The sequence below is a fragment of the Limanda limanda genome, chromosome 4 (genome assembly GCF_963576545.1).
Source record: "Limanda limanda chromosome 4, fLimLim1.1, whole genome shotgun sequence".
In the NCBI taxonomy this organism is placed as follows: Eukaryota; Metazoa; Chordata; class Actinopteri; order Pleuronectiformes; family Pleuronectidae; genus Limanda; species Limanda limanda.
The window spans coordinates 15,183,971-15,200,826 of record NC_083639.1 but is presented as its reverse complement, the minus strand read 5'-3'; the positions used below and the strand labels follow the sequence as shown (position 1 = coordinate 15,200,826).

General features: G+C 43.0%; 1 protein-coding gene across 1 annotated transcript; it reads left to right on the top strand.

The window, feature by feature from the left end:
* Nucleotides 1-1,102: 1,102 nt before the first annotated feature.
* Nucleotides 1,103-13,446, top strand: pcsk1 (proprotein convertase subtilisin/kexin type 1). The gene is made up of 15 exons (XM_061070317.1): nt 1,103-1,291; nt 2,294-2,398; nt 2,504-2,626; nt 6,454-6,600; nt 7,624-7,700; nt 8,374-8,462; nt 9,047-9,219; nt 9,495-9,707; nt 9,841-9,941; nt 10,047-10,280; nt 11,569-11,726; nt 11,847-11,980; nt 12,218-12,385; nt 12,994-13,149; nt 13,234-13,446. The coding sequence occupies exons 1-15, from the start codon at nt 1,103-1,105 to the stop codon at nt 13,444-13,446; spliced, it is 2,280 nt and encodes a 759-aa protein (XP_060926300.1).
* Nucleotides 13,447-16,856: the final 3,410 nt, after the last annotated feature.

Genomic DNA, 16,856 nt, shown 5'->3' with positions numbered 1-16,856 from the left:
CCGAGGACACTGAAGAACTAAAAGACCTGTGAACTGAATACACACTCCTCCTCCAGCTCAATATGCACTTCCATATTAACAGGGAACATTCTGCTGCAGAGCAAGCTGCATTATTTCTGACAAACAGAAGAATATAAATGATGCATTTCCACCGATAAGAGGATGCATTCTGAATCTTTGCATTGCTGTACTGCACAGCACCGACTGTATATCATAACAAATCGTTATTCATCATTAGTTAATAAGCATTTCTTGTCTTGGTCTAAATGTGTTTTTATAATAGTGTTTGCTTTCACTTTCATCTCTCCATCCCCTGATGCGAACGTGCGACGTGGAAGAGGAGGAGGAGGAGGAGCTGTCCGCGGTGCTGAATCCCTCTCTCTCTCTCTCTCTCTCTCTCTCTCTCTCTCTCTCTCTCTCTCTCTCTCTCTCTCTCTCTCTCTCCCCCTCTGTGTGTGTGACGTCAGTAGAGAGCAAACAGAGATGGATCTTACAGATCGATTACTTTAAGGATAATAACCTTTGGTAGAAAGAAAAGCTCTGCACTCACACACTTGCAGAGGATGGTCTCACACAGGATGATGTGCAGGAGAAAGAGGCTTCACGACATCTGCCTCACACTAAATATGTATTCTCACAAACACAAATAAAATGTATTTTATTGCAGATTAAATACTGTATGATTCTTCCTCGTGTTGTCTCCTCCTTCTCCTCCTCTTCCTCCTGGGACAAACAGTGGGATATTTTTAGTCGGATCTCCCTCCTCCTCCCTCCCTCAGGGGACTCAAACCAACACATTACCAAAGGTAGACGCCAATCTGACGTCAGAGCACCCGTAAGTTGACGTGTGATCCCCCTCCACCCACCCTCGCCTCCCCGTCACACCAGCACGGAGCCGCCCTCCCCATCAGCAGCATCTGCTCTCCTTGACGGACCAAACCACACCGCGCAGTCCGCTCCATCTCAGCCCAGCTGCTCTCTCCCGAGGAGTCAACACAGATACAAGAGAGGACATCTTCCTTATTATCAGCACACAACCTCTCTCTTGCCTTTTCTTCCCGGCAGAAGATACATTTCCTCTTCTGGCTGAATTCCCTCTGAGATGGAAGTGAGATGTCGTCCGGCGGTGCTGTGCTGTGTTGTTTCGCTCCTGTGCTCCGCGCTGCCCCGGTCGCTGGGCTCGCTCCTCACGGACAGACAGTACCTGAACGAGTGGGCAGTGGAGATCCCGGGCGGAATGTCTGCTGCCGAGGCCATCGCCAGGGAGCTGGACTACAAGCTGGTCCGACAGGTAACCAGGCGCCAGTTTGACACAGATTTACGCACAGATAGGAAAACAGGAAAAAAAAAAAAACTTTATAAGGAGGTTTGTGCCAGTTGTTATTTATTAGTTAGTCATGTATCAAATAATCATTTCCTTTCGTATCATAAAACAATAAAAAGCCAAATTAATCATTGGATGTTAATGAAGCCTGCTTCCTACAGTGTGAGCTGTGGACTGTGTTGGAACAGCAGCACCAGGCAATAGCCGTATCAATGCTTGATAAGGCCATTAGACTGGAGACTCATTTCCTTTATTGTAGCCCACAAGCACACATCCGCAAGATTTTAATCAGTGTGTGACTCATTTCTGATAAACAATAACCACAGACTGGGTTTCAAAGTAAATGTCAGTCGAATGCTGTCTTCTCCTTTGCAAATACATCAGGTCCAGTCTGAAGCATTGATCTGGACCATTCCTTCTAACCTGTGTAACTGTGTAAATCTAACTGAGACACAGTATTTCTTCTTCTTTATATTACTTAACATTCATTTGGAAGACTTTCATGTCGATAGAAGTTTACAATACATGTATTCAGTCTCCATAGAAACAAAGAATATGTCATCAACCGTGGAATGGACAAATATTTAGAACTTTTACTGTTACACATCAATCATTTACACTCATGTGGATATTAGATGCTTGGGTTGCCATGCAGATCCACATAGTGCATCCTTAGTAACGGCACACTCACCTGTCTGCTCTGTACATTGTGTTTTGTTTGCTTTCAGCTGAAATCAATGGGGAAAAAACCATACACAAAGTCTGTCTGTTCATCTGACTTTAATTTTTTTAGTTTGATAGGAAATACCACTCAGACAAAATAAAGGGCAGAATGATTTATTTAATCATTCACAGTCTCAATGAGAAAACACACAACCTGCACAGTGGCTTCGGCGAGCAGATTGCTGGTATCATGTCATTTCCTATCAAATATTCAGCCGGTCTCATTTCATGTCTTCTCTTCTGCAGATTGGGGCCCTGAAGGACCATTTCTTGTTCAAACACCGCAATCATCCTAGCAGAATGAAACGAAGCGCCAACCACATCACCAGGCGGCTGTCGGAGGATGATCGGGTGAGTGGTCTCTCTTTTCAGATATCATCTTGTGCTGGTCTGTGCGAGATCCGCCCAGACTGATTGTCTCCCCCTGTGTGTGTCTGTGTGTGTGTGTGTGTGTAGGTGCTGTGGGCAGAGCAGCAGTATGAGAAAACTCGCAGCAAGCGAGCGTCCCTTGGGGGGTGCAGGGACTGCCCCGTGGATAAGCTGTTTGATGATCCCATGTGGAACCAGCAGTGGTACCTGGTGAGTCTCCAGTTTCGATTGAACATCACACAAAAACACGCAGCAGGGAATTAAGCTCGTCATGCTGATAAACCACAAATTCAACAAGTGATTTAACAATTAATCTAGCTGATGGTGACAATATCTGAACATTGTGTACTTCCCAATGCTCTATAAACCACAGATTTAAGCGGATGTCCACACTGCTGGTCACATGTTGTGTACTGGTTAGGCCTTCTGTTACCTTGCAGCTGGTCCGATGTCCCCTGGGATGTACTGAATCCCTGTGAATGCTGTGTCTACTCCACACAGCTCACTGCTCTCATGTATGTGTGCATTATGTATGCGCACGGTCATGTCAGCAAGGACATGCATGCATGACCGTGCATCCAGTAAATGTAACTTGCAAGAATGCAACAATTTTAAAAAACAGCCAACAGAGAAAAACCATGAAAACAGCAAAACAACAGCACATTATCAAGCAGTTCCAACCAAGAGAGCTATTTGCTTAATTGGTAACAAAGTCTATGTGGAGCTGAGAGGGGTTGAGAGACTATAATCCAGCAGGATGGAGTAGAGTAGAGCAGAGTAGAGCACTGTGCATTAAGTCCCAATTTACCCTGAATGGGATGTTTTAGCCCTTTGAGGCCAAGTAAGTAGCAGCGAACAGTAGATTGTCAGCTGTGTGTCCCCTTCAACATCCATTACTCACACGTTTACTTTATCCTGACCGCAGGACGACCCCGACATTACCACGCTGAATGACATCGCTGCTGAGTTTAGTCCATAAGATTAGAAGGGACTCAGTCCCATTGACCACAGCACATATATGCTGGTGTAACCGTGGCTGCATGTGTTTGGTGGATAATGTAGTGAGGCTGCTTTTATATACATCAAACTATAAAACACATTGTCCTCTGTTACACAGGTAGGGCTGCAGCTAACAAGTATTTTCCTAACAATTATTGTCTCTATTATTGATCAGTCATTTGGGGAAATGACTGAACAGTAACACAAATAAATAAATTACCAAAAATTAAGAAAAAAAGCAATTTCATTCTTAAATAAGTCCATGGAATAAGGGCATTTATTTAAAATGTTTGATTTGATTTGCTGATAAGTGCAGTGTAATATGTTGCTCTCTTTTTCAATGATGCAGTTCTCTTAACATACAACAGTTCATTAAATAAAAAGTAAACAAGCTGAAGAAAATAAAAATGTATTTATCTTTTAATTAACCAGGATGTTCCCATTGAGATACATTATCTCCACTGCCAGGAAGTCGTGGTCAACATGGGCAGCAATCAAATAAAAAAAAATAAGTTAATTAATACTAAATACTGAACCATAGCAATCACAATAAAGTACAGACATATGTGTGAACCATGGCAAAGGTAATGCAAAATAAAAAGCAAATTTTATTAAAGATTTGTAAATATGCCAGGTGACGGTAATGATTCAAAGTTTAAGAATTGAATCAGTAAGTTTTTCTTGAAAACCTCTGAAATACATCACAACATATTCACCACAAGCTGCGGGAGAAAGACCTGAGCTTATATATCCGTCCTGATGAGTTAATAAATGTGGCAACAAGTGATTTAACAATTAATCTAGCTGATGGTGACAATATCTGAACATTGTGTACTTCCCAATGCTCTATAAACCACAGATTTAAGCGGATGAATCGGATGAATCATCTTCAGCTCGGTCGCACTCATTAGTTTGTCCCTGCTTTCCCGGAAAATTAGGAAGTGTATGGACATATGTGTTTGCTCCGATGTTTGCATCTCAGAGAGAGAGAGGAAGAGGATCTGTGTGATACGCTCCCTGAGCCCCCCCGTCCCTGCACCTGCTCTAACCAAACATGAGTCACAAGCCTACGTGGAATAAGAAAATAAATTGAGATGAATCATTTTTGCCGATCACAGATGATGCCTCTAATGGAATTGGCCTTAAAGTGCCATTTAGCCTATTTCCACATGAGCCCATGTCTGTGATGGTGCACGGCCCGATTACAGTCCCTCTGATGTGTCGTGATTCATTCGCCTCGTCCATTCAGCAAGGACACACACAGCTATGCAGGGATAAAAACGCTGGTAGGGAGAGGACTGTCTGCCTGTGCTGCAACGTTATTTTATTTACCTGTAGTATTTTCAAATGAACAAAACGTGTGATAATGGAGGAGAGGGGTAGACTTCGGAGGACAGAGACACAGGCAGACGTTGGGTGGAGCTGTGTGACTTGGGGAGAGGCCGGGCCTGGGAAGCTGATGAATGTCTTTATCTTTCAAGAGTGGGTGACTGCCTGATAATTTAATCATGGAGTGACTCATACTTGTAGCTTGAAATTCCTCCTGCTTCCATGGCTCTGTGTGTTTGTGAGTGCGTGCGTGTGTGTGTGTGTGCGAGAGAGAGAGAGAGAGGGGAGAGAGAGAGAGAGCTAGAGAGAGAGAGAGAGAGAGAGAGAGTATCCATGGCAGTGCAAGTGTCAGTCTCTGTTACTTGTGCATCGAGGGATTTCTTTGTGTTGTCTCTTGCATGTGCTCGTGTCGTGTCATGTCCACTCACTGGTTTTATAAACTGCTGTGTGCATTTTGCTGTTTGCCATTAAAATCCGTGTGGCCACTGCCAGCATCAACAAGTGAGTCATTTGGATCAACACCAAAACAACCAAACTGTAGATGTGAGGTGGTCGGGAGTAAAAGGCCTTGTGATTCACATTGAGATTGGAGTCCTGCTCGCCGTCGGTGCAAAGAGAGAAATAAGATCCTAGCGAGAGGATGGGGGGGGCGGAGGGGGATTCAAAGTGAGGAAGAGAGGGAAAAAAACTAGATACATCACAGAGATGAGTCACATCTCGGGGTGGTGTTCTGCAGTGTCTGTGCATAATGCGCACGGAGCGAAAGAGCAAATCCAGTTCTTTTTTTAGTCTTAGCTGTCTCCAGCTCTGAATCATAATCTTCCCCCAAGAAAGCCGGCAGTGCCTCGGTCACCCTTCACCTTAAAAAAGTAATCCAGGCAACATGTGGGGTTATTGCAGCCTCTAATGCCTGTGCTATTGTTGTGTCACTTCATTTGGTGTGTGTGTTGTGTCGTTACTCTTTGTTTGCCCTGGTTTTTCTGTTGTTTCTTTTCTTTTTTTTGTGTTATTTATTAAAGGGAAAGGGGGGCAATGGATGAGCGTGGAGGCAAAGATGTGTATGAATAGGGATGGTTGCAGAGTCTGAACATGTGCATGGATGAAAGTAAAGCTGAAGGGGTTTGTACATTTGGAGGAAAGAGACATATTGGAAAAAAAACATTGAAAACCGGACTGTGTCTATATTAAACTTTGCCAAATAAACATAAAGTTGTAAAGCTGAAACAATGGCAGCAGCTCCCACCCTGTGTGATACTGTGCCCTCAGAAATGGATTTGCGAACCATCCGGCACAGCGGGTGAAAGTGGGTGGAGCCAGAAGACCTGTGCGTTGACTCATAGCATCTTGAGGCTAAAATTTATCAGTCGAGCTGCTGTAGTGGACAAACACAAAAACCTGTCTGATTATGACGCACTGGGAGCAGTGTGCCTGCAAGTGGCCATCTACAGCAGGAGTGGACCAAAGCCAACAATGGGGTGATGAATTTCAGTAAAGGTCAGTGGACGAACAGGCTGAAAGGCTCCACTTCACCTGACCTTCTTAACACTTGAGAGCCTGCTCAGATAAACCGCTCGTTTCAGTTCAGTCTGAATTACCTGTGTGTGTCATCTCACAATCCAAAGGCAGGAAAACACCAGGCCTATCTGTCTCATCTGATAGGATCTTTGACACCATAACAAATCCTCCCTATCTCTCTGTCTGTCTTCCAGCAAGACACAAGGACGTCCTCCTCCCTGCCGAAGCTGGACCTGCACGTGATCCCCGTGTGGCAGAAAGGCATCACAGGGAAAGGAGTGGTCATCACCGTTCTGGATGACGGGCTGGAGTGGAACCACACCGACATCTACTCCAACTACGTAAGACCCCTGTTTCCATGGAGACAGCCTCCGTAGTCGGGGCCTGCTGTCGTCATAGCAACACTGTCGGCGACACCTTACAAGCCGATATCACGAAGAGAGTAATAGGTCTTCTAAATGATAGCGTCTACCTCCGAGGAGCTGTTAGGGGGGTTTTAATCTCTGGGTGTAAAAAACAAGCGTTTCACTCCTCCTCACTGTACAATGATGTGGAAATAACCCTGATTCCTCCGGTAATATTTTGACAGCCTTTATGTTTATGAAGACAATTACGAGCCAGTGAGAGCAATCATGACTGAAGTGCAGCCTAATGAGGTCTCACCGCGGCGGAGTTTCTCCTGTTGACGGGAATCCTAAAAAGCCCCCATCTGTGGTTGGGTTTCAAGCAGCGTCGGCGCCTCACAAGTGAACGAAAGAGGAGGAGCGAGGGAGGGAGAGAGAGAAATGATGTACGACAACAGAGCTGATGGAAACAACTCCCCGCGTAATTACGTTAACACGGATTAATCAAAGAAGCTCAATCAAGCGAGGTGCTCATCCTCGACAATCAAGTCACATGAGCGCGCTGCATTTGCATAGCTTCAGTAATGCTAAAGGCATCTGATTCAGATCGGAGAGTAAACCTGTTGCTGAGAGGAAGCTTTGAGACGACATTATAATTTCCCATTTAATAGGAACACCTTTCATGCAGAGGAATAACAGAGAAGCAGACGTGTGTCGTGCCACACACACAGAGTAGCATTTTAACTCTGCACTTTGTCAACGCATGAAATAACCCCCAGGCAGAACCAGCATTTTAAAGCAATCAGGAGCTTTCAGCAGATCGCTGCTGTCGAGCACTCCTTCATCCTCAGAGTTATTCAGAATGGGTTATTTCAATAATTGGTCACATGGCTCTCTCCTCCTGTCAACAATCGCATACACGTCTCCATGACAGCAGATAGGCCGTGACAAGCCTTTGTCACTGATTTGGACTGACGTCATCCCGTCGTGATGTCTGATCATTTCCTCTCTGTTGTTCAGGACGCAGCAGCCAGCTACGACTTCAACGACAATGACCCCGACCCTTTCCCCAGATACGACTCCACCAATGAAAACAAGTAAGGCAACAGATTTGGGACAAGGATGTATCTGCTTTTTTTTTATGAAACTGGAAGAAATCTGCCCCTGGTTTGGCAAAACCTCATCATGAACATCTGGTTGATTTACCCTCCATTAGATTGGGAATGTGCTTAAAACCATTTAGTTGCTAACAATTATTACAGGTTGCATCACAAAATATTGATAAAAAAGTATCAAGTAGGCAAGAATAACCACACATGCTCGCAACACAGACATGCGCACACACACACACACACACACACACACACACACACACACACACACACACACACACACACACACACACACACACTCCATCAAGAACCCTGTGATCATTTGTTATCAGAGTACTCCACAGGCTGAAGCCTTGTCTCACAGATGAATAAATCAATTTCCAGATGATGAAATTGACTCTGTCACCAAAGTGTCAATATTCAAAGAGGAGTTCCACAACCCAAACATGTGGGGGCTTCTTGTGATTTAAAAAAAGGTTTTGCATTCTCTGAAATAATGTCGGCAGGTGAAACTGTTCAAAACAACTATAGGATAAACAGTGTAACTCTTGCCAAAAAACATGTGATAAAGAAATGCATTATTCAAAGGTTTTGCACAAATATACGTAAGTGCGTGTTTTCCTTATACGTGTTTATTAAATATGATGTTTCTCCTCAGGCATGGCACCAGGTGTGCTGGGGAAATCGCTATGCAGGCTGACAATAATAAATGTGGAGTTGGAGTGGCCTATAACTCAAAGGTTGGAGGTAAAACCTTTTATTTCTTCTATGTGTGTCATGCTGCATAACATATCTGACTGTGATTGTAAAATATAGGTATGTAATGGTGGAATCCAATGGTAGTTAGTGTGTTTGTTTGTCAGAAACAACACAACATGTGTAGTACGTGCTAATGCAACCACTGTAGAAGCTGAACACAAGAACAGAATGCATAGAGTATGAATTGACACCATCTCTCTGCCTTTAGATATCATTGCTGAAACAGTAAAAGAAGGTTTCCTGGTAAAGACCTGATTTTTTTGTACAGCAGATGGTTGTAGAATGTGAATCTCTAATATTAGGGCTGCAACATCTGGGTGGACAGCTGGTTCCCAGGAGGACTAGAGTCTTAAAATAGGAACATAGGAACGTTGCTGTCCTGAAAACAAAGCAGCGTGTTCCTAATACGTAGAAGACTTACATCTTTTACATTTAACAAGGGGGTAAATTATAATACTTCCTTTTTATTTCTGGAAAAGCCATGGATTTCCATTGGGTTCCTGAGTTTGAGTAAATCCATGCAACGGAGTACCATGCTAACATTTTCCATTCCTCTCTCTCTCTCTGCTCAGGGATTCGTATGCTGGATGGGATTGTGACCGATGCCATTGAGGCCAGTTCTATTGGTTTCAACCCGGACCATGTGGACATCTACAGTGCCAGCTGGGGACCCAACGATGATGGCAAGACAGTGGAGGGGCCCGGCCGCCTCGCCCAGAAGGCTTTCGAGTACGGGATCCAGAAGGTAAATGATAAGACCGGGATTTTATTAAACAGTCTTGCTGTGGGATCTGATGGGACCTGTTGCAGCCGCACTGATGTAAATGTGAAGAACAGAATCAATAAGCTCAATGTCGACTGCTGCTTGGAATAAAGCTTCTAATGACTAAATGCCATCACTCATACTTGTAATATTTAGACAGGACAGAAAATAGCTTCATTTCCTGCATGTTTTCTACATAAAAATGTGTTCTCAGTATAAGAAATGAGTATTTCTTTTCTCCACCATGCCTCCTGCAGGGCCGTGGGGGGAAAGGCTCTATCTTTGTTTGGGCGTCAGGGAATGGCGGGCGTCAGGGCGATAACTGCGACTGTGACGGCTACACGGACAGCCTCTACACCATCTCCATCAGCAGTGCCTCCCAGCAGGGCCTGTCCCCCTGGTACGCTGAGAAGTGCTCCTCCACTCTGGCCACAGCGTACAGCAGTGGAGACTACACCGACCAGAGGATTGTGAGGAACTTCACTTGTACTCTTTCTATTTAAAGCAGTGTTGTGTCACAGTAGGTTAGTTTTAATGGTTATTTAAGGTCATCGCAATGTATTAATTTCGTCCCTGTGCTACTCTTTGCCTGCCTGTTCTTAGACGAGTGCTGATCTGCACAATGAGTGCACTCAGACTCACACGGGAACGTCAGCCTCTGCCCCGCTGGCTGCTGGGATATTCGCCCTGGCACTGGAACAAAAGTACGTAACACTGCAAAACAAACCAGCGTTAACGGCAAAACAATTAGTCGTGATTTGACACTTGTATATCAGTATATACTCACTGATCTATCTTCCCTGCATCAGCCCGGATCTGACCTGGAGAGACCTGCAGCACATCGTAGTCTGGACCTCAGAGTTCGATCCCCTGGCCAATAATCCCGGCTGGAAAAAGAACGGAGCAGGATTGATGGTGAACAGCCGCTTTGGATTTGGTCTTCTAAACGCTAAAGCCCTCGTGGATCTCGCTGACCCGGCCACATGGAAGCACGCGCCCGAGAAGAAACAGTGTATCGTCAGGGATGATTCTTTCCAGCCAAGGTATATTTACCTCTTATCTTTTTACAGGACTCCAAACTTGGTTGGGCATCCGTTACATTTCAGACAAAATGTCATCACTGTCCTTCACAAACTGAGATTTTATTTTTGTAGATTTTTGTAGAAATTCTGTTTGGGTCTAAAAGTATTTTATGCTTTGAGATCTATGGGTTTTAATGCAGATTCAGATAATTTGGGTGAGAATATGTTTGGCTTGGCGGAGTCATACGCTCTTCTGAGTTTAAATATTTCGTTTATTCATGGGATTGTAACTGTCACGGTGAAGTTGTCATTTGGACAAACGAACAAATCTAATTCCAGTGAGAGACAGAGAGAGTTAGAGTTTTGCTCACTAGTGGGCTGAGATTATTGGTCCAATGAAGCAAACAGATAAAACCATCTGTGTTATTAAAGATGCATCTGTTGCTTTGTTCATGTGGAGTCGTGACAACAACAAGTCATAAGCGTGTTGGGGTTTTCGGGGCCATGAAAATCGAAATGAATTACAAAGTTTTTCTGTTTTTCCTGATGATCTGCGATCAATTTGATTTGAGGTCAGTCGAGGAATATCAGCAATTTTGGATAATTACAATTTGCCAAACAATAGGATTAAATATCCAAATTCAAATCTGCCGAGCATGGACATAAACTCATGCAGAAACCCCCAGCTGTTGTCTAACCAGATGTTTCGTTTGTGTTTGAATTAACCAATATGCTATACTTGTGTGTAAATATACATGAAAAACTATTTGACTTCATATTGTATGAATGGCAGCAAAGTCCAACTGAGCTCTGAGTTTGTTTAAGTGTCCATTTAGCAATTTGCTTTGGATTATAAGACTCAGTGGCACTGACACCAGGTTTCCGCATTACCTTTCGACATCCCTGTTTAATCCAAAGGATTTGGCTCGACATTTCCGCTTTGCTTAGTGGTCTACAACCCCCCTCCAGCTTTGTGCCAGCTTGAACTCGGAAATCCTTTCATTCATGTCTAGGAGAGATGAGGATTATCTGTTTTTGCAAATGAATGACCAAAAGCATCCAAATCTGTCTACGCATTTTATGAATGCGTGTGATGGACCAAATGTTTTCACAATATTGGAATCTATGACAGAATAATATGTACTGTGTGCAATGCATGTAGCAGTGTTCCATTTTGCCTGTAGTTTCTCAGACCTAATTACATTATCATGAAGATGTCAGAGGAATACATGGCACAAATGACTGACTGGTGTTGTCATGGAGAGCTGTTTGTGTGTCTCATCCCCGGCTATTTTAACGTGTCCCACAGGGAGCTGAAAGCAGCAGGGGAGATCACCATAGAGATTCCAACCAAGGCCTGTGCAGGGCAGGAGAACGCAGTCCGCTCTTTGGAGCATGTGCAGGTGGAGGCCAGCATCGAGTACACCAGGAGAGGAGACCTGCACATCACACTCACCTCCCCATCCGGTTAGAGCAGAGAACACACACACTCAAACACAGACACACAAACATGCATTTATAAGTGCAATAACAAAGCCTTCATTCAACGTATGCCTTTGAATTTACTGTATCTCATGTTACGTTCAGGCACCAGTACAGTGCTGTTGGCTGAGCGAGAGAGGGACACGTCCTCTAATGGATTCCGAAACTGGGACTTCATGTCTGTCCACACGTGGGGAGAAGACCCTGCTGGGACATGGACGCTAAAGATCACAGACACCGTGAGTTGGAGTTGGACACAGTTTCTTCGGTGTAATTTTAAATTTGCCTCGAAATTAAAAATGCAGTTTATGAGTTGTCGTGTTACTTCTAAAAAGCAGAAATAAACATCTAAATTAAGTACCCAAATATGCAAAGAAAAGACTAAAAGCATACACATATCTTGAAACATCTTCTTGAAGATGTGAGTATTACTGAGCGCAGTCAGTGTTCAACATTATTTCCCCTTTTCCTCACAGTCGGGCCGCATGCAGAACCAGGGTCGGATTTTGAATTGGAAGTTGATTCTCCATGGAACGTCAGAAAAGCCGGAGCACATGAAGAAAGCTCGAGTGTACGTTCCCTACAACGCCGTGCAGAATGACAGACGGGGCGTGGAACATATGGATGACATGTTGGAGGTGAGTGTAAACTACAGGTGGATGTCTACAAAGAAACACTGGTTGTTGATGAGTGTTCATATTAGGCCCATGACAATAACAATAATAATAAAAGCTTATTGTAGTGACACTCAACTTACTCTTGATAACAAAGTAGAGCTTAACTTGTTCTTATACAACTCCTTAAAACAAATCATGACATAAATCTTAAGGTAAATACTAAAATAAATTAAACAGTGATAGGAAAACAATGTCAGATTTTTTTGAAAATATGCTTATTCACCTTTTCCTCAAAATTTGATTGATACCTCTTATATCTGTCTATAAGCATATTCACAGCAGCTTTGCTTAGCTTATCATTGCGTTATGGCTGGAAACAAGCTGTGTACAGGTAACAAAATGTGCAGATCATAAGATTTCCTTTGAAATGAACAGAGCCAGGCTAGTTGTTTCCCTCTCTATTCACTCTTTCTGCTGGGCTAATCTAACTGGCTTCATGACTTCAGCTACTGTGCATATTGAATGAGGGATGAGAGCGTTATCAAACGTCTGATCTAACTTTAAATTCAAATTCAAACTTGGTGTGTGTCTCATATACCAATGACATGTCTCCTCTTTGTCTGCTGATTCAGGAGCCCACACAGGCAAACCCACTTCCTAAGACTGAAGCTGCTCATGCCGCTCCCTCTTCCAAGCCACAGAAGATGCCCAAGAGGCCCTCAAACCCAGCCTACTCCCCCTCTCAGGCCCTGCTGCGTCTCCTGCAGACTGCATTCAACAGGCAGAGCCCAGTCCTGCAGCAGCCCCCGGCCATATCCAGAGCCTCCATCTGGCGGAAGCAGCAGCAGCAGCAGCAGCAGCAGCAGCAGCAGCAGCAGCAGCAGGACAGGAACCTCTCACCTCCAGCTACAAGACTCCCCCCTCAGAAGCTGTACCAGGCTCTGGACCTGATCAACAAGTACAGCGGCCCCGAGGACAGCATCTACAGCGACTACAGCGACGGCTTCTACAGCACCAAGCCGTACAGGCACAGAGACGACCGACTGCTGCAGGCCCTGTTCGACATGATCGATGACAACAGCAAGTGAAGGCCTGCAGGAGAGGAGACGAGACGAGAGGATAGGAGAGGAGAGGAGAGGAGAGGAGAGGAGAGGAGAGGAGAGGAGAGGAGAGGAGAGGAGAGGAGAGGAGAGGAGAGGAGAGGAGAGGAGAGGAGAGGAGAGGAGAGGAGATAAGCGGGAGCTGTGGTTGTGTGTTGGTCGGGGAGCAGAGGAACAAGGCGAAGAGAGAAAGCGAAAGGAAGGGATGAGGCATTGGAGGAGTGAAGGAGAATAAATACAGGAAAGAAAACTCTTCCAGTCTTTCCCCCCAAAATGCTGCATATCTGATCTCTTTAAGTTCATCTGCCAGTCTCCATTCATTAATTATTCCTTTTATTCAGTTATGGAAAATTGACCACATATGTGCTACAAACTGTATGTCCATGTAATGAAAGCGAGAACGTTTAAACGTATAAGAAAAGAAGGGAGCAGCCTTGTGTTTCCTCTCTTCACTGCCTGCTCTAGCATGCCACATTTAGAATATAAGTTTTGTATGAGTATCTACATATTATCTACACCGTATATTCTACAAAGACAATGATTGTAATATGGTTTTGAAAACACTTGACATCTCAAATCTACACATTCAAAAATCCTGTTTCTAGTTATACGTTTACATTTTTTTCATGTCTTTCCTGTTTGTTTGTTTTTTTTTCAGGACACTTACTCACTTTATTTACTTTGGAAACAGAATTGATTCTCATAAAAAAAAATTAAATTAGAGTAACAATTAAAAGAAAACCTTAATTGACCAGCAGTTTGAAAACATGTTGACTAATGATTTATTCTCAGGGTCTCTGCAAAGCTCAAGAAAGTAAAATAATTGTATTGTGGATTGTAAGTATTAAGAGAAGTATATTTATTATAATCTATTATTACTATATTAAAGTATGCACCTGAAACTATACAGTTGTAACGTGAACATTGAAAATTAAATAACTTTGATTCTGCTGATATCAAATGCTAAACGGAGCACTGGAAAGTCTTTAAGTTAAAGTAAAGATATATTCAAAGTGGAAAAAAATAACCGATTTATCTTCTTGTGCAGTTTCTTTGATTTTGTACAAGTACAATGCTGCATTAAATGAAATATTTTTCTAAGGATCCTCATAGTTTATGGAAATAATATTAATATATACAGTATCAAACCCTTATTTTCTGGCACAGTTAACTCACTAACTGGTACGTCTCATAACTACTAATAAACACTGCCAACATCTCTGCTGTCTAAAAGCTTTGTGTATTCAGTGACTGCGCAAATGGCAAACATGTTGTTTGTTCATCACCAGTAATAAGCAAACTCGAGTCAGTTCCTTGAGTCGGACACATATTGTTATTCATTTGGTATTATAGGACCTATCAGAGCTACTCAGAGACTCTGTAGTATGGGGGCTCTCCACCGCAAACTCCAAGCAGATTTGTCTTCAACGCCTTAATATTTGCTCAATAATAAATGTGCTCACTCATCTCCACGCGGTGTAGATCCACTTGCCGATGCTAGTCTTAGGTATTTATGACATGAGTAGTTAGTAAGCCTCTGTGCAGAGTCTCTATCCTCCAGCTTGGAACTGCCTGGCCCGCTTCTCTGCCAACAAGGTGACAGGAGAAAGAAGACGTGTGGGACAACGCTTTACATGCACCCTGTAATTTATCTGTTCTTTAGTGTAACCTGTGCTGTTTTCTTTATTTCCATTTTTTGTTCTTGACTGATGCCTCAGTCAAAAGTTGATTACACAAACAAATATTTATGTTGCAAATTCTGTATGGATGTACAAAAACAAAAAAAGAAGAGATTTATCATAATAAACTGCAAAGTGACCTCTTGAGTCTGTTTGAGTCTCTGGCACCGTGCCGTCATCATCTGTTGCTAACACTCTGTTGAAGAGCAATGAGAGTAAAGGGCTAAACCAGAGTAATTCAATTCATATGAATTCATTAGATTTAGCAATATGGAGATGGATAATATATGTCTGTGTATCATAAAATGAAAATGCCTGATAAGATAATTTAGAGGTCATAGGTGAATTAATGAGTGGACTTTCAGCTTCTGTCTGTTCCGGGCACATGCTGTACATAAAGATGGACAACGCATCTCTTCCTCCCACTATCCAGAAATGAAGCCAAAAAGGAGATGGCTATGGACGCTCCCATCTTGCAACTTTGGAGCCGGCCAACCATCAGAGGGCAACTGAGATGCTTTTAGCTTCGCTCCATCTCTTTATACGCTTTCTCTGTAACGGTTGGATGTGGGAATTATAATTAATGGACGCAAATGACACTGACAGTCCATGGGATAAAATAAACGGGTGCAGTCAATGACAATGTTTTGGTCCAACATTTTAGTCCAGCCTAAAATAGCTGACAGTTACTTGAGCGTTTGACATGTGGGATTTTGAGTGAAAATGGATGGATTGTTATCCACAGTGACCTGAGGATGAATTGTGGTCTTTCCGGTGATCCTTTAACTTTCCGCCATCCTAAATAATTTAGTTCATGACCAAATACCTGCAAAGCTAATGCAATCGATCTGACATAATCTGTGTTTACTGGTTATTAATAAATGTCAGTACTTAACCAGCTAAATTGAAATTGAGAACATGCTTCTAATTAAAACATTATGCTGAATGCTCAATTGAACATTCAGCTAAACTATAGCAAGTGCTCAGTCATATGCTATGCTCTCTGCATAAGAAAAGGTTTCTAGGTGTCTAAGTATAATATATATATTCTACTATAATATAGTATAATATATATAGTATAATATATATATTCTACTTAGACACCTAGAAACCTTTCTTGTAGAGTTCAGGAGCTAGTTGATAGAGATTACTTTTTATTTTCTAAATTCTCTAAATATCATATATTATATCTTGATATAATTATATTACAGTGACAGATACCTTGATAAAAAGACAGTACTGGCACTTAAAAGTTTGCCGTCATGTTTACTGCTGACAGGCTATAGCTTCCTCCACTGGATTTGCTCTAAAATGTTTCCACCTTGTGGAAATCAAGAGTACAACACTATGCTGACGTTTACTGAACAGTTTTAAAACAACAGTCTACTCACTTACTCTCCTGTAAAAAAAGTCTGTAGAAGTGTAAACCAGCGTTTACTGCAAGGAGAATTAATTTGAAGAAATTTGAGTCAGAAATCCTACATGCGCAGCAAAGAGGAAAGAATGCTCGTCCACCTCTCCACTAACTGCATGTACAAAACTTCATCGGTTGTCCTTCCTTGACCATTTCTTATCCTCCACTTCTCAACTCCTCCCATTCACTCAAATTCCCCAAACATCTGGTCTTTTTGGTTTTGCTCCAAAACTGAATACAGCGAAAAAGCCTGAGGGGGAGAGCGTCGGGAGGGAGAGGAGAGGGGGGGTAAGACGGAAGGTATG